The 26,031-nt window shown below is 41.3% G+C and overlaps 1 protein-coding gene across 8 annotated transcripts; it reads right to left on the reverse strand.

The window, feature by feature from the left end:
• Window positions 1-26,031, reverse strand: RNF6 (ring finger protein 6). 8 transcript variants are annotated; one of them, XM_059902568.1, is made up of 6 exons: window positions 25,749-26,031; window positions 25,014-25,096; window positions 23,232-23,442; window positions 22,239-22,334; window positions 18,631-18,749; window positions 1-5,672 (listed from the first exon to the last, which is right to left on the reverse strand). In XM_059902568.1, the coding sequence occupies exons 3-6, from the start codon at window positions 23,422-23,424 to the stop codon at window positions 5,529-5,531; spliced, it is 552 nt and encodes a 183-aa protein (XP_059758551.1). In that variant the 5' UTR covers window positions 23,425-23,442; window positions 25,014-25,096; window positions 25,749-26,031; the 3' UTR covers window positions 1-5,528. The 8 variants fall into 8 exon arrangements, with proteins under 8 accessions (XP_059758551.1, XP_059758553.1, XP_059758547.1 ...); XM_059902570.1 differs by lacking the exon at window positions 1-5,672 and adding an exon at window positions 14,426-14,455; XM_059902569.1 differs by lacking the exon at window positions 1-5,672 and adding an exon at window positions 17,828-17,993.

Genomic DNA, 26,031 nt, shown 5'->3' on the forward strand with positions numbered 1-26,031 from the left:
TAGGTCATCTCAAAGCACCAAGCTGATCTCCCTGTGCTATGCTGCTGCTTCCCACTAGCTGACTATTTTACATTAGGTAGTGTATATATGTCCATGCTACTCTCACTTCGCCCCAGCTTCCCCCGCACCCCCCATGTCCTCAAGTCCATTCTCTATGTCTACATCTTTATTCCTGCCCTGCAACTAGGTTCATCAGTACCATTTTTTTTTTTTTTTAAGATTCCATATATATGCGTTAGCATACAGTATTTGTTTTTCTCTTTCTGTCTTCACTCTGTATGACAGACTCTAGGTCCATCCACCTCACTACAAATAACTCAATTTCATTTCTTTCTATGGCTGAGTAATATTCCATTGTATATATGTGCCACATCTTCTTTATCCATTCATCTGTCAATGGACATTTAGGTTGCTTCCATGTCCTGGCTATTGTAAACAGTGCTGCAGTGAACACTGTGGTACATGACTCTTTTTGAATTATGGTTTTCTCAGGGTATATGCCCAGTAGTGGGATTGCTGGGTCGTATGGTAGTTCTATTTTTAGTTTTTTAAGGAACCTCCATACTGTTCTCCATAGTGGTTGTATCAATTTACATCCCACCAACAGTGCAGGAGGGTTCGCTTTCACCACACCCTTTCCAGCATTTATTGTTTCTAGATGTTTTTGTTAATGGCCATTCTGACAGGTGTGAGGTGATACCTCATTGTAGTTTTGATTTGCATTTCTCTAATAATTAGTGATGTTGAGCATCTTTTCATGTGCCTCTTGGCCATCTGTATGTCTTCTTTGGTGAAATGTCTATTTAGGTCTTCTCCCAATTTTTTTTTTTTTTTCATTTTTTTATTTATTTTTTATTTATTTATGGCTGTGTTGGATCTTCGTTTCTGTGCGAGGGCTTTCTCTAGTTGTGGCAAGTGGGGACCACTCTTCATCACGGTGCGCAGGCCTCTCACTATCACAGCCTCTCTTGTTGCGGAGCACAGGCTCCAGACGCGCAGGCTCAGTAATTGTGGCTCACGGGCCTAGTTGCTCCGCGGCATGTGGGATCTTCCCAGACCAGGGCTCGAACCCGTGTCCCCTGCATTGGCAGGCAGATTCTCAACCACTGCGCCACCAGGGAAGCCCCCCAATTTTTTAATTGGATTGTTTGTTTATTTGATATTGAGCACCATGAACTGTTTGTATATTTTGGAGATGAATCCTTTGTCTGTTGTTTCATTTGAAAATATTTTCTCCCATTCTGAGGGTTGTCTTTTTGTCTTGTTTATGGTTCCTTTGCTGTGCAAAAGCTTTGAAGTTTAATTAGGTCCCATTTGTTTATTTTTGTGTTTATTTCCATTACTCTAGGAGATGGGTCAAAAAAGATCTTGCTGTGGTTTATGTCAAAGACTGATTTTCCTATGTTTTCCTCTAAGAGTTTTATAGTGTCTGGTCTTACATTTAGGTCTTTATTCCATCTGGATTTTATTTTTGTGTATGGTGTTAGGGAGTGTTCTAATTTCATTCTTTTACATGTAGCTGTCCAGTTTTCCCAGCACCACTTATTGAAGAGGCTGTCTTCTCTCCATTGTATGCTCTTTCCTCCTTTATCGTAAATTAGGTGACCATATGTGCATGGGTTTATCTCTGGGCATTCTATCCTGTACCATTGATCTATATTTCTGTTTTTGTGACAGTACCATACTGTCTTGACTACTGTAGCTTTGTGATATAGTTTGAAGTCAGGGGGCCTGATTCCTCCAACTCTGTTTTTCTTTCTCAAGATTGCTTTGGCTATTTGGGGTCTTTTGTGTTTCCATACGAATTGTAACATTTTTTGTTCTAATTCTGTGAAGAATGCCATTGGTAGTCTGATAGAGATTGCACTGAATCTGTAGATTACTTTGGGTAGTATAGTCATTTTCACAATATTGATTCTTCCAATCTAAGAACATGGTGTATTTCTCCATCTGTTTATGTCATCTTTGATTTCTTTCATCAGTGTTTTATAGCTTTCTGAGTACAAGTCTTTAGCCTCCTTAGGCAGGTTTATTCCTAGGTATTTTATGCTTTTTGTTGCAATGGTAAATGGGAGTGTTTCCTTAATTTCTCTTTCTGATTTTTTGTTGGTGGTGTATAGGAATGCCAGAGATTTCTGTGCATTAATTTTGTATCCTGCAACCTTACCAAATTCATTGATTAGTTCTAGTAGTTTTCAGGTGGCATCTTTAGCATTTTCTATGTATAGTATCATGTCATCTACAGTGACAGTTTTACTTCTTCTTTTCCAGTTTGTATTCCTTTTATTTCTTTTTCTTCTCTGATTGCCATGGCTAGGACTTCCAAAACTATGTTGAATAAGAGTGGCGAGAGTGGACGTCCTTGTCTTGTGCCTGATCTTAGTGGAAATGCTTTTAGTTTTTCACCATTGAGTATGATGTTTGCTGTAGGTTTGTCAAATATGGCCTATATTATGTTGAGGTAGCTTCCCTCTATGCCCATTTTCTGGAGAGTTTTTATCATAAATGGGTGTTGATTTTGTCAAAAGCTTTTTCTGCATTTATTGAGATGATCATATGGTTTTGATTCCTTAATTTGTTAATGTGGTGTATCCCATTGATTGATTTGCATATATTGAGGAATCCTTGCATCCCTGGGATAAATCCCCTTTGGTCATGGTGTATGACCCTTTTAATGTGTTGTTGGATTCTGTTTGCTAGCATTTTGTTCAGGATTTTCACCTCTATGTTCATCAGTGATATTGGTCAATAATTTTCTTTTTTTGTGATATCTTTTTCTGGTTTTGGTGTCAGGGTGATGGTGGCTTCGTAGAATGAATTTGGGAGTGTTTCTCCCTCTGCAATATTTTGGAAGAGTTTGAGAAGGATTGGTGTTAGCTCTTCTCTAAATGTTTGATAGAATTCGCTTGTGAAGCCATCTCATCCTGGACTTTTGTTGGTTGCAAGATTTTCAATTATGGTTTCAATTTCATTACTTGTGATAGGTCTGTTTATATTTTCTAATTCTTCCTGGTTCAGTCTTGGAAAATTGTACCTTTCCAAGAATTTGTCCATTTCTTCGTGGTTGTCCATTTTACTGGCATATAAGTGTTTGTAGTAGTCTCTTATAATCCTTTGTATTTCTGTGGTGTCAGTTGTGATTTCTCCTTTTTCATTTCTAAGTTTATTGATTTGCGTCCTCTCCCTTTTTTTCTTGATGAGTCTGGCTAAGGGTTTATCAATTTTGTTTATCTTCTCAAAGAACAAGCTTTTAGTTTTATTGATCTTTGCTATTGTTTTCTTTGTTTCTATTTCATTTACTTCTGCTTTGATCTTTATGATTTCTTTCCTTTTACTGACTTTGGGTTTTCTTTGTTCTTCTTTCTCTAGTTGTTTTAAGTGTAGGGTTAGATTGTTTATTTGAGATTTTTCTTGTTTCTTGAGGTGAAATTGAATTGCTATAAACTTCCCTCTTAGAACTGCTTTTGCTGCATCCAATAGGTTTTGGGTTGTTGTGTTTTTGTTGTCACTTGTTTATTATTTTTTTATTTCTTCTTTGATTTATTCAGTGATCTCTTGGTTATTTAGTAGCGCACTGTTTAGCCTCCATGTATTTGTGATTTTTAGAGTTTTTTTCATGTAATTGATTTCCAATCTCATAGCATTGTGGTCAGAAAAGATGACTGATACGATTTCAATTTTCTTAAATTTTCCGAGGCTTGATTTGTGACACAAGATGTGATCTACCCTGGAGAACGTTCCGTGTGCACTTGTGAAGAAAGTGTATTCTGCCACTTTTGGGTGGAGTGTTCTATAAATATCAATTAAATATATCTGGTCTAATGTGTCATTTAAAACTTGTGTTTCCTTATTTATTTTCTGTTTAGATGATCTGTCCATTGGTGTAAATGAGGTGTTAAAGTCCCCTACTATTATTGTGTTACTGTCGATTTCCCCTTTCATGGTTGTTAGCATTTGCCTTATGTATTGAGGTGCTCCTGTGTTGGGTGCATAAACATTTATAATTGTTATACCTTCTTCTTGGATTGGTCCCTTGATCATTATGTAGTGTCCTTCCTTATGTCTTGTAACAGTCTTTATTTTAAAGTCTATTTTATCTGATATGAGTATTGCTACTCCAGCTTTCTTTTGATTTCCATGTGCGTGGAATATCTTTTTCCATCCCTTCACTTTCAGTCTGTATGTGTCCCTAGGTCTGAAGTGGGTCTCTTGTAGACAGCATATATGTGGGTCTTGTTTTTGTATCCATTCAGGCAGTTTGTGTCTTTTGGTTGGGGCATTTAATCCATTTACATTCAAGGTTATTATCGATATGTATGTTTCTATTACCATTTTCTTAATTGTTTTGGGTTTGTTTTTGTGGGTCTTTTTCTTCTCTTGTGTTTCCTGCCTGGAGAAGTTTCTTTAGCATTTGTTGTAAAGCTGGTTTGGTGGTGCTGAATTCTCTTAGCTTTTGCTTGTCTGAAAAGCATTTGATTTCTCTGTTGAATCTGAATGAGATCCTTGCTGGGTAGAGTAATCTTGGTTGTAGGTGTTTCTCTTTCATCACTTTAAGTATATCCTGCCACTCCCATCTGGCCTGCAGAGTTTCTGTTGAAAAATCAGCTGATAACCTTATAGGGATCCCTTTGTATGTTATTTTTTGTTTCTCCTTGCTGCTTTTAATATTTTTTCTTTGAATTTAATTTTTGTTAGTTTGGTTAATATGTGTCTTGGTGTGTTTCTCCTAGGGTTTATCCTGTATGGGACTCTGTGTGCTTCCTGGACTTGGGTGACTATTTCCTTTCCCATGTTAGGGAATTTTTCGACTATAATCTCTTAAAGTATTTTCTCAGACCCTTTCTTTTTCTCCTCTTCTTCTGCGACCCCTATAATTCGAATGTTGGTGCATTTAGTGTTGTCCCAGAGGTCTCTGAGGTTGTCTTCAATTATTTTCATTCTTTTTTTCTTTATTCTGCTCCTCAGCAGTTATTTCCACCATTTTGTCTTCCAGCTCATCTATTTGTTCTTCTGCCTCAGTTATTCTGTTATTGATTCTTCTGGTGTATTTTTCATTTCAGTTATTGTGTTGTTCATCTCTGTTTGTTTGTTCTTTAATTTTCTAGATCTTTGTTAAACATTTCTTGTATTTTCTCAATCCCTGCTTCCATTCTATTTCTGAGATTCTGGATCATCTTTACTATCATTACTCTGAATTATTTTTCAGGTAGATTGCCTATTTTCTCCTCATCTCAGCACCAAGACCCAGCTCTACCCAACAGTCTACAGACTCCAGTGTTGGAAGCCTCAGGCCAAACAACCAGTAAGACAGGAACACAATCCCACTCATAAAAAAAGGAAAAAAAAAAAAAAGAGACAGCAAAAAAATATGTCACAGATGAAGGAGCAAAGCCCTACCTATTTTAGTCCACAAATACTGTAGAAAATAACCCAATCCTCAGAGTCTACCCTTAGAGGAAGTTGTTTCTTGGGTGCAGTTCCAGAGTTGACAGATCTAAAATACGACCGCCACAATATCAGATTGTTACTCATGTTATAGACACAGACAATGGGCAGAACCTGAGAGAACTTGTTTGCAAGCACACGTGAGACTCCTCCAGAGAGACGCGCAGAAAGCAGCAAGATGAATTTGAAAAGAGCTGGAGATCACACATGAGCTGATGCAGTGTGGGCTGTAAAAAAAAAAAAAAAGGTTTACTATTGTTAATTTTACCCCATTTGTCATCGTTCACCACCTGTCTTCCCCAAAAGATGGAATGGCTGGTGGGTTCGTAGGCTTTGCACCAGCATCATCAACAACATTCTGATTCTTTGGTCATTTAGTATGAAACAAAAATCTAGAAATCCCAAGAAATCCAAGATCTGTTTCTGACTCTGCCAGTGGCCTTTTAGTCGATTTGGGCAAATTATTCACTTCTCTGTACTTCAATTTCTTCCAAAATAAGCATAAATAATTCTTACCCAACCTACTCTCAAGTTGGTTTGAACATCAGATGAGACAATAAGCATGAAATCTCTTTGGGCAAATGAAATGTCATAGAAAATTAAGATGATGTGCTGATTATTATTATTATTATTATTATTAGCATTTCAGAGTGGGGCTGGCACTCCCCTTCCAGATTATTAGCAATGAGAGAAGTTCAAATTAGGATCATAATCAGATTGGGGGGGATTCCCATCACCTTTCAATATATTGCTTTTCATGAAACAGAGATCAAAGAGTTTGTGGCTATGCCAGCTTTCTGAAAACCTAGGAACCACTATGAATCCAGAAGAGTCCTTCGTTATGAAAGCTCAGAGGTGGACTACTTTAACAACTATACAGGGCAGCTTCTTACCTCTTGGCTCACAGCATCACTAAAAAACCCCAAAAACAAAAAAGCAAAAATGAAAACCTTTAACTGATTCCCAGAAGCACAGACTTTGCAGAAAAGCTGGAGGAGAGAGGGTCAAGGAGCAAGAATAAAAATAGTAGAGTACATTTAGAAAGGAAAAACAGAGACAGCAGTATCACACTGGCAGATACTTACTGAGAATGAAGTACAAAAGTACCTCAAGGCTAAGCCAAGTGGATCACAAACTGGATATGAGTCTGCAGCAAAAGTCCTTTTATAAATTAAGCTCAGGACTGGATACAATGTTAAAAATATTTCTGGAGCATGGTGTGTGTACATGCATTATCTCCTTTAACCCCACTAGGTACGTATCATTGTTATCCATCTTTCACAAACAAGGAAAATGTTGACCAGAGAGTTGTAGTACTTGCACAAGGTCTCCAAGCCATCATGGGGCAAACTCTGGACTTGAGCTAACATCTGTCACCCAAGTCTGTGCTCCTATTCGCTATTGTAAATTGCCTCTCAGACAGCATCCTGCTCGTGGAGAACACCGGCTGGAGTTCTGGGCTTTGGCAAAGGGGCTTGGCAAACCTTAAGAGGATCCCGTGGGTAGCAGTGAAAGGGATAAGTTTATTTAAGCTGGGAAAGAGAAAGTTAAAATGAGACCCGTAGCAATGTTTGTTTGTTGTTTTTAATATTTATTTATTTTATTTTGGCTGCTCCGATTCTTAGCTGTGGGCTCTTTAGTTGCGTCATGCAGACTTCTTAGTTGCAGCATGCACGCAGGATCTAGTTCCCCGACCAGGGATCAAACCCAGGCCCCCTGCATTGGGAGCTCAGAGTCTTAACCACTGGACCACCAGGGAAGTCCCTAGCGATGGTAACTTACCTGATGGCAGTGGGGATCAAGCAATAGAAAATGGTTACAGGTGGTTTTGGAGAGAAACAGAGGATTCAGACTAAACCAGGATCCAATTGTGACTGTTTCTGGAAATGAAGGATGCTACGTGTTTGTGGCGATCTTGCAGGTGCACCACCCAAGAGAGCCTGTGGTGGGGACACAATTGGCTGACAGCCTCCAGGTGCCCTGCCTTGGGGCCTGCCAAGGCACCCAGGCCCAGGCTACGCTTCCCCAAGCCGCCCCTAGCCAGTGACCGGCCTGAGCAGGGACAAGAGCTGGGCCGTCCCTGCCGGTGGTGGACTCCTGGGTCAGCCCTGACGATGCCCACCTGAGCTGCTCTCAGAACAGCACTGCAATCTGCAGCTTCTCCTCCCCAGGCCTCCATCCTCCCCCCTCCTTTCTTAGGGGTCAGACCTACACTGTAGCCTGGAGGTTCGCCTCACCTGCCCCTGCTCCCTCCCCCTTTATCCTTAACAGGTGTTTCCCCGATAAATCTCTTGTATGTATAGTCCTGTTTTGACGTGTCTGTTTGTCAGAGACCCGAACTGACATAATATTGAGTGTGAAGTGAAAGGGAAATAACATCTTTTGTCTTTAAAAGCAGGCTTGGCAATTAACTTAGACATTTTAAGTGCAGGCTCTCAGGGGCCCAAAGAGGATGTGCTTAGAAGACTGTCCATCTTCTCCTAGGCCTGAAACTCTCATGGATCTGTATTTGGGGCTTAAATATGACAGGTTGAATGTTCTTAGTTTATTTCATTTTTTTAAGGATATTCATTGTTATACGGCCTAAGAAGTATGACCTTAAGGTATTTACCTGAATGATAATGAGAAATGCCTGAATGACATCATCACATCACCATCTCTGATCCGAAACCTGCACTGCTCTAGCAGGTGCTATTAAAATCACTGCAAAAGCGAGTAGAGCGCACTGCTCACGTGTAACAGGCAGCTGCAGATCTGAGGGCCTGCTCTGGCACTGAACTGAATCCCTGGAGCAGCACGACGAATCAGATCACACTTCCCCAAAGCCCTAAAGAGCCAGCCCAGGGCTCAGAACGTTTGTCCTGAATAGGTTAGAAGAGGTCTTTCCCTATACTGAGCTTGAGTCATTAGCCTTATAAGACCAGGAGTTAGACAACTTTTGACAATGAACACATGGGGTCAGAGCTGCAAAAAAAAAAAAATTTTTTTTTTTTTTTGGTAATTAACAAAGTAAGACACTTTTAAAAATTACAAGGCTCTTTTGCCTTGCTTCTATCCACCCATGAGACCTGGGGTAAATTATTTAATCTGTCCAGCTCACCAAAAAAACTCTGAGTGTTGGGGGTCAACATTATAAAATCACTGAAGCTGTAAGTACTCCTCACCCTGTGTCAAGGGGTCAAGGTTGTTCTTTGTGTCTCCGGAGGACTGGCCTCCCACTTTCCTGAGGTGGACGTGGTAACTGCCCTTCTCCGTGTGCGCAGTCAACATGGTTAAACCCCTTTCTCACCTGGGCAAACTCAAGAGCTTCTTGGTGATGTTATATTGAGTAAGGAGGTGCTTACTATCATCAGCTCCCAAGACACAAACTACTCTCCCATCAAACAATCACACAGAATAAACACTTTTTAAGATTAAACCTAAATCCCTCTGCCACAGCTGATGAGGGGCAGCCCTCATCATCTCAAGTGCTAGCGTTCGAGATAAATTGTTTTTTTCTTTTTTATTGGAGTATAGGTGCTCTTCACTGCTGCGTCAGTTTCTGCTGTACAGCAAAGTGAATCAGCCATACGTATACATATATCCCCTTTTTTGGATTTCCTTCCCATTTAGGTCACCACAGAGCACCGAGTAGAGTTCCCTGTTGTGCCATACAGTAGGTTCTCTATTTTATTTTATTTATTTTTAAATATTTATTTATTTAGGTTGCTCCGGGTCTTAGTTGCAGCATGCGGACTTCTTAGTTGCGGCATGTGGGATCTAACTCCCCGACCAGGGATCAAACTCGGGCCCCCTGCATTGGGAGGGCCGAGTCTTATCCACAGGAACACCAGGGAAGTCCCCTAGTTATCTATGCTATACATAGTAGTGTATATATGTCAATCCCAATCTCCCAATTCATCCCACTCCCCCTTCCCCCTTGGTATCCATACATTTGTACTCTATGTCTGTCTCTCTATTTCTGCTTTACAAATATCATCATCTATACCATTTTTCTAGATTCCACATATATGCATTAATATACAGTATTTGGTTTTCTCTTTCTGACTTACTTCAATATTTCTTCAGTTTCATTCTTTGTTAATTTTCAGGACTATTGGGTTTTTCTGCTTTTGATTGTGCTTAAATTGTATTTCAGGATCATTCTGAGTAATGTAATTTTTTGTGGGCTGGCCTGGAACAGAAGCCTTTTCCTCTTGCCTCAAAGTACAAACGTGTGATATTATTTCCATGGTAAATGAATTCTGAATTTCCAAAAAAAAATCTTACCAACAACTTTTAATGTACTGATGCAAGCTATTTGTAAGCCAGCGTCTACCTACATACCCAAACTTTTATCCATTACTTATTAAATACATAGAGTGACCTGTTGTGTACCTGGCCTCATGCTAGGGGTCGAGGATGACTTCAAGGAGCTCACGGTTCTCAGGGGAAGACAGAGTGTAGCTGAAGCTCCTACATGGGAGATGACAGGATTCTCGGCACTTTTGCCTTGGCCCCTTCCTCCATACAAAATATCAAAATTATATTCTACTGCTGTGTTGGTATAATGATAAATGTGATACAGGTTACATCATATTTACATATACGTATACATTTTGATGATTTTAAAAGAAATTAAAACATTTTCACGGGCCCCTAAGAAGTAGCGCGGGTCCCAGACCTCGTGTCTGCTGTGCCCTGGAGACAGGACAAGAGGAGCATTTGCAGAAGCGATGCTGGAGGTGAGAGTCGAAGGATAAACAGGAGTTCACCAGAAAGGCCATCACAGGAAGAGAGAACAGCACGGCCATAAACTTGGAAGTGCGAAGGGCAAGGTGAGGACCCTGAGAGGCACCCTAAATGGTAGAAAATGAAGTTGCAAAAGGTAGGCAGAGGCCAAAAATATAAAGACCTTATATGTTATTGTGAGAACAGTGAGGACGTGAGGGAGACAGCTGGGGACGTGGACACGGACGCACCCAGATGAGCCCGTGGAAGGACTGCCCTGAGACACTGCGGGGGGGTTGCCGCCACTTGAGGGGTGACGTGGGACACGAGCACGGCCCTCACTGACCTGACACAATGGGAAGGAGACGAGGATTCCAAAGGACGTAGGCTGCTCAACTGGATGTGAGGAAAGAGGCAGGAATCCGGGTTCTTATTTATCCCCTTCGCAGCCCTTTCTTTAGTGCTTGACTCCCCATCGAACATACACCAGATCAAGCCAAGCAACCAACCCGCTACGGGAACAGCCACCGTCGGAGGGACTTTTCCTGATCACTCTCCCATTCATCGGATTGGACTAATTCCTCCTGGTTTTTGACCGTCTCTCCAATCCCTCCTGTTCTGACACCCTATTTAAACCCAGTTCTCCACCTCTGGGGCTTATCAGTGTATTGATCACAATTTTGTACTTGAACTTTGACTCTCTGCACTCACAGCCATGAGGCAGAGGTTCATTCTGACCCCTTGGAACCATCCTCAGCAAGCCAGTGCCACCTGACCTCCCCACAGGGGAAGGGGATCAGACGTTCCTGCCTTGATTGAACCGGTGAATGGCAGAGGCATTGAGCTCAGAAAAAGAAAGCGAGGAACACTCTGGGGGAAGATTAGTTCAGTTCTGAATATACTGACCCTGAGGTTCCAAAGGGCCAGCCTAGCCAACGTTAACCAAGCCTATCAAAATGAGGTCCTGGAGTATAGGAGAACGTTCTGAGCTAGAGATGGAGATGTGGGTGTGTGCAGAAAAGAATTCAGGTAGAAGCCTCAGACTGTCCTCGGAAAGCCCTGTGTGCAAGGTTGACCCTTGGCTAGCATCCAGGAACTTGATTTGTGGGTGTCCCCACTGTTCCCTGACAGGCGTGTCTCGATGCGCCTGAACTGTCTGTGCAAATCATCTGGTTTATGCTGAACACCTGCTTCCCTTCCAGGAGCTTGGAATTTTGGTACATGCCAGGCAGAGGATGCCTACACGCCCAGCCCTCAATAAATCTCGGCCACCGAGTCGGTGATGAGCTTCCCTGGGAGACAACATTTCTCCCACGGTGTCACATTCGATGCTGGAGGAACTAAGTACGTCTGTGTGACTCCACAGGGACAGGAGTCTTGGAAGCTGGCCTGGCTTCCTCCAGACTATGTCCCATGTGCCTTTTCCCTTTGCTGACTGTGCTTTGTCTTCCTTCCCTATAATATATCTGAGCTGTAAGCAGGACCATATGCTGAGTCCTGAGTCCTAGCCAACCACTAACCTGGAAGTGGTCTCGGGAAACTCCAACACAGGGAGTTGTCAGGAACACCGGGTAATTCAGTGCTGGGAATTAGAATGGAATTGATCCCCTCCCAATCTACATGGTTGCAGCGGACTGGCCACATGACCGGACCCCAGCTGGTCAGAGTGCAATGGTCCCTTTGCCTCATCCTGCAGACAAAAATGAAGATGGTGCCCTTCCATTGTAAAGCACACTGGTCTGAAATGCAGCAAAGGGTCAAGGGAAGATTAACGAAAGGCTCCCGGCTATGCCGGAAACGATATCTATTTAACTAAGATTTAGAGCCATAGAAGGATACTCCTAACAAAATTCGGAAAACAAACAAACAAACAAACAAAAACCTAAGGTGTTATGGCCATGGCTATTCCCCCAAGCAAATCAAGGATAAGACAAGATTTCTGGCATTGGATACAAGACCCCAAATGAAATTGTTAAGGACCTAATGAAAGTTTTAAGGAAGCTGTGCTATCACAGAAGCCTCAGCCTGTTCCACAGTTATGACTGTTGAATATTGCAGCAGTTCCCGAACCAAGCACGCATATCAAACCTGCTCACTGGCACCCCTCAAACCCTCCCGCCCCTGCCTTCATCGGTGCCGCCACCAGCACCAACAGGGAACTCCTCCCTCAGGGCCTCTCTGAAGGGGCCCTGACTCAGGACCTGAAGCAGCCGTATTGGCTGACCAAACACATCCAGCTAAGTGAGGCAGCAAAGAGATGCCATGAGACTGTTTCTGTCATTCATCCTACTAAGCTTGCTCAACAAGGCCTGGTGTATATTCTGCACCAGTAATTGATGTGCTCAGGGACACGTCCTTCCCCCTTTCTAGTCTGATCTTGATTCCACTTCACTCTAGCAGGTAGATACAAGCTACATTTATCATTTATCCCATAAGCTGGATGGTGAGGAGTTGAAATTAAACCTGATCAAATCCAAGCTAATGAACTAGAGAAAGCCCGCACGCAGCAACGAAGACCCAACGCAGCCAACAATAAATAAAAAAAAAAAAAAAAAAAAAAAGCTTATTATCAAATCCAAGCTAACGGAAGAACGGACACCATCCAGAGAACCTGAACTCAAAATTGTGTCACTTCACGATACAGAAGCTACACATGACCTTGGACTGTCTCCCACCGGGAAGAATGGGAACATGTCTGAAGCTGCACAGAAGATAGTTGGATTATAGTCAAGTAGGAACATTTTGCGATTAAATATGTAATTGTCTTCAAATGAGACATTAATAGAGGAAAAATACGTCTGAAAGTGTTGAGTTTCCAGAAGCAGTGTGACTGTTGCTCTTTTACAAATGAAAAAAGAGAAAGAAAACTATAGGGGCCAACTCAAGAGTCTTCAGAGATGTAATGCTCAAAATAAAACAACAAACATACTTGCTGAAGGTATTTATGGATCCCCAATTATCACAAGGGCAGATACATCAGGGCCTAATACACTCAGCCACTGAAAAGCACCCCCAACCTGTCTGATGACGTCAAGGAAACGATCACCACTGCCACTCAGTCATGTCCTTTGGAACATGGAACATTTGGCCCTCTCGATGAGAGATGGCCCTGGCTTCCTGGGAAATCATCTCCTGCATCTGTGTTGAGAGATATCCCAGGCCTCTGATTGCCAGCTTCGTACAAGGTTGAGGGAGAGACCCTACAGGAGCCTGCTGTCACTGCAAAGGTAACAACCACCCACTTCACATGGGCTCCTATTTCTACACCATTTCTTCCTCCTCTGGCCAGAGGTTATTCAAATGGAGACACGTAGGGAGATGAGAAGTTCACTGTAAGTTCTTGTGTGGAAGAAATATTCACGAAAAGGCCTCAGACAGCTTATTAACTCTGACCTTAACACACAGCATCTTCAGATGCCTCATTCATCTCTTTGCTGGATTCATCCTCATGGTAGAGATTCTGTTTGATATCTTTCAGGAGTGGTCCTTCTCTTTTCATTCTTGGGAAAGAAAAGGTGTATTTGCACATGGAAACAAAGACATGATATAACAAAGTTTCAAAATTAGACAAGTATCTTTGGGAAGGAGTTAGGCTGAAAACTTCCCAAGGCATTTCAGCTTCTCCAGGATGCAGGGTAGTGGGAAGAGCACAGGCTTTGGAGGCAAACGGTCCTGTGATTGACTCTCTAACTCTGCCTCCTACCATGTTAAGTGGCAATAATATTTCAAGGAGAGCATGGGAGATTTAAACTAGGAATTCATGTTAAAGACTGAAAGAAACACAACCTAAGAGTGAGTGAAAGATAATCAAGTCGTAACAATGCTAGTCGAAATTATAAAACTCTGGGATACAAGAAAAAGAGGGTAAAAGGATGTAATACGTAGGAAGGCAGCTAGGAAGCTGACAGTTTAGAAACAGAAGTTCGCAAGACAGCCACACTATACAGAACAAGCTCTAAGGACATGTCATGGAACATAATATTCAAATGAAGAATTTTATTCTTTTTATAAATTTATTTTATTTTTGGCTGTGTTGGGTCTCCGTTGCTGCACACGGGCTTTCTCTAGGTGTGGAGAGTGGGGGCTACTCTTCGTTGTGGTACGCGGGCTTCTCATTGTGGTGGCTTCTCTTGCTGCAAAGCATGGGCTCTAGGTGTGCGGGCTTCAGTAGTTGTGGCACATGGGCTCAGTGGTTGTGGCTCACGGGCTCTAGAGCGCAGACTCAGTAGTTGTGGCGCACGGGCTTAGTTGCTCCACAGCATGTGGGATCTTCCCGGACCAGGGCTCAAACCCGTGTCCCCTGCAATGGCAGGCAGATTCTTAACCACTGCGCCACCAGGGAAGCCCCCAAATGAAGAATTTAAATGATTTGTTCCTTTCTTTATTGGAAGCACAAAGGGTACAATCCTTGCTGAGTAGAAGCTATAAATAGATAACGAGCCTTTGTGTTTGTCATCAGCCTTGTTTACTGGGAGATGAATGAAAATATTAAAGAAAACACTTCTTTGTTCCCAACTAGGGTACCAATCTACCAAATTCATTAGGCTTTCCTGCTGCTTTCGGGGACTTTTCTGTACAGTGCACAATCCCATTCTATTTCCAGTGCCTACTTGGGAATCTCGCCACGTGCTGGTCCTCCCACGTCTTGCAAACGACTGAGGATCAGCATGCTTTTTTCTCTTCTTTATCCCTACTTTGTTCACTTCCCCTTTTCTTTGTTTTCCTCTTGATTTTCCGAACTGCTCAAACCAGGGGAGGTAGAACTTCCTGAGGAAGGTTCCATATGAGCAGTAACTGCTGGATTTAGTCTCTTGTCATATTGGGGACAAATGGTGCCACGAAAGTGAGTGTGATAGATACATGAATACGGCTCCATTTCAGGTCAATGTCTACACTGGCCGAGCTTGTAACTTGTCCGCCCTCCTCCACTCAGAGATTCTCCACCTGTGAACACATGACTCTCCCACCTCCTCACGGTGAACTAGAAACCAAATAATGTCTTTTTTTTTTCTCCAACATTTTTATGCCCTTTTCTTTATTTCCAGTTTCACTTCCGTCAACCTAGGTTAGATAATAACTGATGATGATGATAACTGATAGTAAAAACTGATCATAATATTTCCTTTATTGGTTTTTTGCTTCCCATCTCTCTCCACCCCACTGCATTCTGCACGCTGCACCACACCAATCTTCCTGAAACATGAAAAATGACCTTACCCTTCGCCAATACGATTTATCAAGAGCCATCTAGACTCTGTAAAGCAAAAATCCCATAAGTCTGGTAACTAAAGCCTTCAAATCAAACTCCCCAGTCCTATGTCCCGTATGTGACCTACATAAACCATTTACTTACTCCAAACAAAGTCACCACCTTTACTAAAACCTCTCACTCCAGGGGCTAAATGCACCCCCGAACAAGTCCTGTGCATGCATCTTACCGAACGAACTACATATAATCACTAATTGGAAACAAAAACTAAATCTTGAGATATACCTAAATTTCACAGAATCGGCCTTGAGGTATTTGTTCTTGTGATTTTGTGCAAGTGGTATCACCATAGCAAACTATGTCACTTATTCATAAACAAACATAAAAGTCAGAACAATAACTCATTTTATTGATCGATTTCCAATTTTCTAAGAGCAAATATGTCTTTCCCATGAAGACAGGGACTTTGTCCTCTACTGAATCCTCAACACCTGTAACACTGCCTGGCATCGAGTTAGTGCAAAATAACTACTTCTTTCAGTGAATAAACCACGGTGGACCAATAGAGAAGAATAGTTGACACATTTTAATATTTATTGGTAGAAATAGATCTTCAATGCATACTTTTGTGTTTTAAAGTCTACATTCTCTTAACTTTTTTTTGCTGTTGTTGTTATTGTTTCATTTGGAGTTTTTTGGTCTCCAGTTGAACTTAACATATTATCTATGCATTTGATTCTTTATAGACCCTTGTTTTTAGATTTTAAACTAAATTTGAGAAACCATGCATATTGTATATCTTACTTAATATAATCCAAAAAATTGTTTGCACTTTCAAAAAGGTCACAAAAAGGCAGAACTCAAGTTAAATAACCTCTATGTTCTAAAATTTCCATGTTTCATTTCTGAAAAAAGAAATACTTGCTCAGTGTTATATATTGCTTGCTGTCCAGTAAGTCAGATTGTCAGAGACGCTTCATAAATTATGTCTATTTTTAAATATCTTAATCTACTTCCTCCCAGAGATGATCCTGTAAGTATTAAACATTGTGCCATATGCAGTAATAGCCCAACAGTTTAAAATAAGAACCAAACTGGTAGTTTTTAGACTGAATATTTTAACCTTAAAATTATATACCTATATATACACATGTGATATGCTGCATATTAAATTTAACATTTCAAGTAACTTTAATGCACTTAGCAAACATTCAGCCAAATATTCTTTCATGAAAAGACACTGTCCTTAGAATAAAAAGTTAAAGAAAGGCTTATTTAGACACCAATGTCTGGACACGGTACGAAGCCTGAAAGTCCAAGCAAAATCTGCTGGACTTCTCAGAAAAAGAATATTGATTTGTAACCTACTGAATTGTGCAGATACAAAAGTGCTTAGCATGACAAAATTACCAAAATAAAAACATTTTAAAAGTTATTTGGTTCTAGCAATATTAACTATTCTGTACTTTAGGATAATTTAACATTTGCATTTTATATTTTCTATAAATTTTCTCTTTTTAACAAGTTAAAAAAGCACACAAAAAAATAGTTCAAACTATAATCATCTGTTATTTTTCATCCTGGTTAGCTCATCACAAATAATTCAACAAAAGAATGCCTGAATACTCTGCTCTATTAAGACGCAACATTTGACTGGATCCAGCACGTCACCCGTTGTTTGCTGTACTGGACCCTAAGACAGGCTGCCGACAGATAGGACACGTGCAATTCTCTGAGAGCCACCGGTCGATACAGTGGATGTGAAATTCATGCATGCAAGGTAACTGCCTGAGCTTGTTTCCCGTTACGTAGTCACTGATGCAAACGCTACAGATTTTCCCTAATTCGCTATCGATACTGCTGTGCTCATAGTTCCGGGTGGAAAGATTGTCAATCTGCTCTTTGGTTAAACCACGCATGCGGTCATCGTCCTCCCCTTCATTAAGCAAGAAGAAGTGAGCGAGGCGAAGGATAGGTAGGGTGCCAGTTTCGACCAAGTTACTTGAATTTTGCGACTGCCTGCCACCTCTGTTTGGGGCACGAGGCGGGGTGTCAGGGCTGTCTTCTCGGGTCCGCCTGCCTTGGGAGGACCCTCCCCTGTGCTGGCTGACGGTCTCACCGAGGAGGCTCACTTCTGAGTGTGTCTCTGGCCAATGCTGACCACTTCTCTGAGCCTCTGACTCAGATTCGGCCTCCATAAGAGAACTCAGTTCTCCAAATCCAGTCATGATCTGCCTTAAAATTGATCGAAGAGCCACTGATGATGGTTCAACGAGCTCATTCTCAGAAATCCTACGAAGAGGAACAGTTACGGTACTAACGTAGGTTCGCATACCTGAGCGCTCTAAACGAGAGATGGTGCGCCGAAAGCCCCCACTACTGCTTTCGATAGTGACTGTGTTTTCTGCCAGCCCCACCCTAGATCGAGTTCTATTTGCAATACTGTCCCGGTCTCTGCTTTCTCCAGGACGAATCCTTCTCACTTGAAGGTCCAGTGTGATTGTTGGATGTCGTCGTGCAGCAGTGGAGGACCTGCTGGCCTCTTCTCCTTCTTCTACTGTGATTCTTGACACAAGCCTTGAGTTAGAGAGTGGAGTATATGTGGTACCTCTGCCTTCTCGGTCTTGCTCTAGAAAGACACGAGTTATACCTCTCCTCCTAATAGACCGCCTACTAGTTTGCTGAAAAGGTCTACTTTCCCTTTGTGAACCATGATAAACAGTGCCACTTTGCCTCTGAATTGGTGACCGGCTTCGGCTATTGAAAGTAGACCGTAATCTTATTGGCTCTAATCTTTGGTTTGTATTCCTCACTGTGACGTTAGTTCTAGCCCCATTTTCCCAAACATGGGCTGCTCCAAATCGCTGCCCCTCCCTTTGCCTGAGTTCACTACCAGCTGACGGACTGCTGAAATTTGCACGTGGAGCACTAGTTCTAGGGACGCCAACTGCCCCCCCAATTCCATTTCTTAATCTTCCCAATGCCGACAAAGATCCTTCTACTGAATTCCGCCCCCTCGATCCAAGCCTAGTTCTCGGAACGCTGGCACTACTACCACTGAGATTCCCTGCAGCTTGGCTCCTTGTTCGCCTGGCCACAGGACTACTTGATCGCTGTGGCCCATCTGTAGTGCTATCTTGGCTAACATCTGAAAGTGGAACGCCCACATAATCTTCGCCATCCATTTCAAATCCTCTAGTCTCGTGATTTATGTGGATTTCCAGACTAAATCGGAACTCTCCACTGTGTGGGTTTGTTCGACTCACAGCTCTCCAAGTCTGGTTCCCATTCTGTCCACTTCGAGTTGCATTTCCCGTGCGACGAAAGGTGTTGAGCCATTCCAGCAGAGAATCTTCATTTGAACTTTCTCGAGGGACCCCTGAGTCTGGAAAGCAAACCAAATCAACTTAACATCAATTCCTAAAATCTATCTTTAGATCTTTATTGAAAGCTTGTAAGATAAACTAAGTTTTTATTAAATTAAAAATATAATTAAGAACATTAAGAACATCTGTGCATTTTAATGAATGAAAAACGGCCAAAAAACTGAACTTTCTAAAAGAAAGGTGTACACTATAAGCATACTATAATACACACTGTATCAAAATTATAAACTTTTAAATACTATTTGTGCAAAGGTGTGAAGAAATCCTCACTCTTGCTTTCTATATGCCTGTTATTGGTAAAATATTAAGGCAAATGAAAAATATATCCAATATCAAAACTGTACATTTAAATTGCTTTATTGGGACTTCCCTGGTGGCACAGTGGATAAGACTCCACGCTCCCAATGCAGGGGGCCCGGGTTTGATCCCTGGTCAGGGAACTAGATCCCACATGCATGCTGCAACTAAGAGTTCACATGCCACAACTAAGGAGCCCACCTGCCACAACTAAGACCCGCTGCAACTAACTAAATAAATAAAAATAAATATTTAAAAAATTGCTTTATTCATATGGCAATATCAATAAAATACAGTGGCAAAAGTTATATATAATTTATCTTGAACTTTTAGAATTCTTTTGGTAAAGGTAACTCAATCTTTTTTGCAATTAGGTATTTTGGCAACCTTAAGAATTTTATCCTATTTCTCAGAAACTGCCAAAAATGTATAACTCAAGAGATATGGCTTTATGAGTAAAATGTTAGAACCACATTATATCTTCATGTGAAGATAGGAAACTTCAGGCATGTTACTTAAGTTCTCTATGGCTAAATCCTTATCTGTAAATTTGATAATAATAGTATAGATGTCAAAGGATTATCATGAGGATAAAATAAGACACTGTATATAAAATGATTAGTATAATATCTGGCACATAGGAAGCACTCAATAAATGTTAGCCATTATATATAATACAATAAAATACACTTTCTGTTCATTTAGAACATGAGCCGCATGAAGACAATGAGTTTTGCCTTATTTTACTCACTGTTAAATCCCCAACCTCTACAACAGTATTTGGGACAAATCAGACTCTCAATTAATACTGTTGAATGAATCGATTTAGAAATAAATGTGCCCTGGGACTTCCCTGGTGGCGCAGTGGTTAAGAATCCGCCTGCTAATGCAGGGGACACGGGTTTGATCCCTGGTCCAGGAAGATCCCACATGCCGCGAAGCAGCTAAGCCTGTGCACCACAACTACTGAGCCTGCGCTCTAGAGCCCGCAAGCCACAACTACTGAGCCCATGTGCCACAACTACTGAGCCCATGTGCCGCAACTACTGAAGCCCATGCGCCTAGAGCCTGTGCTCCGCAACAAGAGAAGCCACTGCAATGAGAAGCCTGCGCACCACAACAAAGAGTAGCCCCCGCTCCCTGCAACCAGGGAAAGCCCGAGCGCAGCAACGAAGACACAACACAGCCAAAAATAAAATAAAATTTAAAAAAATATACATTTTAAAAAAAAAGAAAAAAAGAAATGTGCCCCTAATAAACTTCTTTGAGTATGATAGTGCTACTGTGGGAAGCTTTAAGTTTTCCATTTTAACCAGTGGATTATATAAAGTACAAAATTCAATGAAAAGCATTCTAATGCACATTAACTACACAGACTTCAGCCTTAAAAGTTTGCTCTTCTCAAAAACAGTTGTTAAATGAGTCTGCTTTGATTTTATTTAGTTACCACAATCTCTCATAAAAAACTTTTTAAAATATTAAAGTTAAACCTGTTAATCAGCTGCTGGCATCAATAAAAATAGCAACTTCAGCCATATTCTAAAGGTATAAGCTATTTCACATGTGATGAGTACATTTTCCATTAAAACATATTCAAAGGACCAGTATTACCAGCTATACCAATATAGTACAATTTGCATATCTAAACACAAAGAAGAAAAAGGGTTAATATCCACTTTCCATTTTTATTTGCAAAAAGATATAAGTAAAGGGCAGGTAAACATTAAGTCATTCTAGATGCCACTTCTTTCTTTAATTACTAGAATATAGTGATGGCAGTGTGTGAAAGAAGTCACTCATATCTCACAAAATCCGTCCCCCCATTCTTCCACTGGAAATGCACTGCAGTGGTCCTGTGAACAACCTGGCAGCTGGGTGTGGCCACGGGACTAAGTTCTCATCAATGGAATGGGAGTGGAAGTGAGAGAGCTCATTTTCAGGCAGGGGCCTGGGCCTTCTTCTCCTGGAACCTGGAACTGCCAGCTGGAACCTAGAAGTGGCTGTGACTTAGCCTGATATGCACACCATACCCTGGAGCAGCAGTCAGTGCCCAGCGGACCCTTCTGCAACGGTGGAGACGTTCTGTACCCGTGCTGTCCAACACGGAAGCCACTAGCCACAGGGGACTATTAAACACTTGAATGTGGCTAATGTGTCTAAGAAACAGAATTTTCAGTTTTATTGAATTTAAATAGGCCCATGTGGCCAGTAGCTACTGCACTGGACAGCAGAGTTGCAGAACCACTGCACTGGCTGCATGGGTCCCAGAAGGCTCTGTGGAGTAACGTGTGTCTGCCCTAGACTGTGAACACGAAACAGAAGTAAACTTGTCTCATCAGCCAATGCGTTTGGGGTTAAGAGTCTTCACCCTGACTAATACCATGATCTTGGTATCATATGTGAAACCACTACTAATGAATACCTCTGGAGAAGGAAGTAGACCTGGTAAGAGGGACCTTAAAGTTGGCTTTACTTTTAACTCTATACACTTCTGTTTAGTTTGAATTTTTTTTTTTTACAAGTGATTTGTTTTTTTATAAGAACTTCTTATATTATGACTTAGTGTCTGTTCAGTAAAATGACACAACACAAAACCAATAAAACAAAGCAACAAAAATAGGTTTTCCTGACTCAGTCTTTCTGTATTGTTCTGTATAAATTTTTAGAAGCTAAGTTTAGTTATATTACTTCTAAAAAAAACAGTAGTGTTACAGTGGAGGATTACTGGACTGAATGTCAATATTATGACATAGTATGAGTGTGTTTCATGTTTCGTAATTGCAATCATTGTTGCTTTTGTTGTGGTCATCCATGTACAATGCTTGGTGTCAGTCGATTTATCTCTTGTAAAAATAAAATACAGTGTGTGTGTGTGAAAAAAAAAAAAAAAAACAAAAAACAGTAGTGTATAAATTCTAAGATTAAAAAGAACTCTGCTGGTTATTAATTGTATACTATTTCATACACATGAGCTCCCTGAAGGCAATGGGTGTGTAAGACATCTTTATATGCAACCCCTGTCCTGTATCACCTAACTATACTGCTCAGCATATAATATGTAAATACTACCTGAATGATTATCACATTGAATCTGGAAAACACTAAAAACGAACATTGTACAAGGTCCTGTAAGTTCATTTCTGCAATTACTCCAATCAAACCTGTTCCTTATGGAAAGGAGTCTACAATACCTCTGGTGTTAGTCCCATTTCTCAAGTCAGGCTGAGATGCTAGCTGTTCCTTGACTCCATCTAACCGTTGCTGTAATTCTTCTGATGTTATTTCTCCTAAAACAATGGAAAAGCACCCACTAAAATTAAAATCTTTAAATTACTAAGTTTTATGAAAACTCATGAAGGGTAAGACTAATCTTTAGCAATCTGTAGAAGACATTCTACTGTTTTCATGTTCTATAAATTGAAGACAGCAAAAAATGTTTAATTCATGCAAAAACACATCATTTTCGTTGTTTCATTTATTAATGTTTTATTTAAATTAAAATAAGATTTAATCTGAATCATTAATGAAGTGCTCCTAGTTGATATACTTAGGAACCTATAAGCTATAATTCTGTGGATTTTCGTCAGAGTTAAAAAGAAATTAAGAAGGGAGTATTTCTAGAGAAAATTTCAAATCTTTATTTACTTGAATTTTACCTAGTTCATTATATGGGTAATGAATGCCCTTCATTATATGGGTATACAGAATGCAAATATGCAACACACAAATATATACAGGCATACAAGTTTCAATTAGTTCATCTGTGAAATTAATTTGTAAAAAATTAATGGAGCACATTGGACTTTTTGGGAGTCATTAATTCAGCTGAATAAATAAATGATAAGACCTCAAATGAGTTAGAATTAGGTTTTAAATGAATAATATTTTATTTGTACAAATATTACTTAAGAGACATAGGACCACATAAATATCTGACACTATCATGTACATTAACCTGTTGGTTAGTTTGACACTTGTGTAACAGTGCTATATGTTCAATATTCCTAGCTACTTATAAAATACAGAAGTAAGCCAGTGATTTTCTATGTTGTTATGTTACAACGCTCTTAAAGTCACAAAAAGTACACTATATTTTGAGAGAGGGAAGATGGGGTAAAAACCCCTCCTTATTTTGAAACTTCTAATAATGCTGAAAAAGGTATTTCCTCTTTTACCCATCTTACCAGGCGTGCCTAAAAGATTATGGTCTCTCATTAGCCGGTAATCTTCGTCATTGAGGTCATTAATAAACTGATAATAGGCTTCTTCTCTGTGGAGACGCTCTTGCTGCCACCTTCTCTCGTTTTCATGATGATTCTGGTCTTGAGATGAGGTTTCTTCACCACCACCATCTGATCTAGATCTAGACCAATTCATGCTGAGATTCCTGGCTTTCTGTTCAAACAGTATATACAAAATTCAAGGTATCAGTCATGGACTACACATGGCTTCATATTTTAACTTAGTTTTTTCATTTTCATTTTAAAATTCTGTCCACTACTCAAATACTTCATATGCCAAATCTTGCAGTGAAGAACTTACATATAAAATGAATAACAGCTCCTAGGTGATAGAACACAAGTGGACCTACTTCTTTGCCTAAAGCCATCCTTTAAGTCAGATTGGATTTGGTTTCACCACACATTTCTCATAGCTGAAAATCAAAGTGATTATCTCATTTTCTACCTCTTTGACTCTCCTGTTGGCCTAAAAGCCCTCACTGATGTTCCAAATATCTGGGTATTTCACGTTACCATACAAATTTTAAGCTTGAATTATGCACGTTCTTTACTTCATAAGCAAAGGACTATTGGGTATCAGGAGGGTATCATTTACATTTATTTCCAGTAAGGGTATTCTTCCCAAAATAAAGTTCATAAATGTAATATTACCCCCCCTGCACTTTGTTGAGGTAAAAATAACTTAGCTGAACAGACTTGGAATTGATTTCTCTTACAGCTAACAGGAAACAATACTCTATGCACAGCCCTGGGGATCGTGAAAGCACATGAGAGCTTTTGGGTTTCCCCATAGGAAACCTTGTTCCTAAGCCTGGAATGGTTAGTCCCAGAGGTTTCTGAGTGCCAGTGAAACTTCCTGACCTTGCTAGGCAAACACTGCTTTTGGATTATACTGAAATATCATTCCTGAGAAGTTTACTTTTAAACCATAAGGAAATCAAGGGAGGAAAGTATTTGTTTCATAAATATCTTAGAATTTCTTAAACACATCTATTTACTAAGTCGTTAAAGCTACAGTTCTCAACTGGGAATGCACATCAAACTCCCTTGAGGAAATTTTTTAAAATACAGATGCCCAGAGCTCATCCCCAATCCTAGGTCAGAATTTTCCAGGGTAGGGCCCAGGTCTACCTTCGAGAGCTAATTTGGGTGTTCTGTGGCTGAAATAAACCATTCCTCAACAATGTCTGGTATGTCACTAAAGGATATGTGTAATACAGCACATGAATTAATAGAGGCTGCAGGATCGAATGACTAGGTGACCAGGGAAGCAACTTCGGTAACTAGGACTCAGTGTTTAATAAGCAAACTACTTTAAAAACAGAGTGAAATTAGCCTACAATTCTAAACTATTTTATGAGTTAGTAACTAACCAATCTCATGCACATTCTGACATTAAATTACAACTTCAAAGGACTTTTTCACAGTGATCCCTATGTCATTTTTTTAAGGAAAGATCTAGTAGCACCATCCAGTCACACGCAAAGTAACATTATCAAAAACTCCAGATTTCTTTCCATCTTCAGAATAATTGGGGCTAGACCATCATTAGCAAAGAGCATATTTGGTAGGTACAGCAGTAATAAGATTTTTGTATTAAACAGTTTAAATATCTGAAACCTATCATAAAGTCAAGCTACTTTAATATTATTCAAAACTTTAAGAGCTTCTCCTTAAGTGGTAATTTTCTCGTACAATTAACCACAATTAAATCCACGTGAATACCTTATTTGCCTTTCAACATGCTTTTAATATATGCAATGGTATCCATCCTTCCATTGTTTGTGCTTTTTTTGACAGCTGCCCATCTGAAGCGATAAAAGAGAGTTGAATTATTCAGTAAGTTGCCTCTCTGAAGGCTAGGAACGGCTAGTCGTCTCCCAACTCTACTGTAAAGTCAAGGCAAAATCTCCAGTGGATTCTGTTAGAAACTCACCTAGAAAATGAGATCCCCAAACAATTAGGTCATGGAAATCTCCCGCACGGCCCGTTTCTGCCACAACAGAAACTAGGCCTTTCTTTCCTCCACCGTCACCCCTCCTGGGATGACAACTCCTCTCTCAAGGCCTTCCTTCCCACCCCGCTCCCACTCGGGTGTTGCCGGGCTTAGGGCCCTCCAGCTTACTTCTGAACCTTCACTCGCTCGCCACCCCTGCCCTCCGTCCCCATACTGGTTCCCTCCCTGGCCGTTGCGACGGAAGCTCGCGCCGGGGTAGGGCCCCCAGTACAATAAACAAACTGGACTCAGGCCCAACCAACCTCTCCCCAGCCGGGCCTGGAGTAAAGCTTCCCTTAGCGACCTAGATTCCCACCAGGAAGCCAGTGACAGCGGGGCCTCGGAGCCAATCAGCGGCCAGGGCAGGGCATCTAGCCCGCAGGTAGCCAATCAGGAGAGGCGGAGCCCAGGGAGGGCCTGCGGTCCCCGCGTCTCCCGGAAGCCGCGGAGGGCCCGGAGCTTACCCCGAGCTCGCTACGCCGGGGACCTGGCCGTCTTCCCGCTACCTGGAGAGAAGCGTGCGGCCCCGGAGGCTGTGATGGGGCGCCGGGCGGGGCTCGCATCCGCGCCTCCGGAGGCCGCTGCGCCCTCTGCTCGTCTGCTGAAGAGAAGCCTGCTGCAGCGGGACCGTCCAGCCGGAGCGGAGGCTCTGGAGGAGGGACGGCAGGCCCCACCCGTCTCTCCCTACGGCCGGGCCGCCCCCTGCGCGACAGGAGACGCTCAGCCGCCGCCGGGCGCTCGCCGGTA

The sequence above is a fragment of the Balaenoptera ricei genome, chromosome 18 (assembly GCF_028023285.1).
Source record: "Balaenoptera ricei isolate mBalRic1 chromosome 18, mBalRic1.hap2, whole genome shotgun sequence".
Lineage (NCBI taxonomy): Eukaryota > Metazoa > Chordata > Mammalia > Artiodactyla > Balaenopteridae > Balaenoptera > Balaenoptera ricei.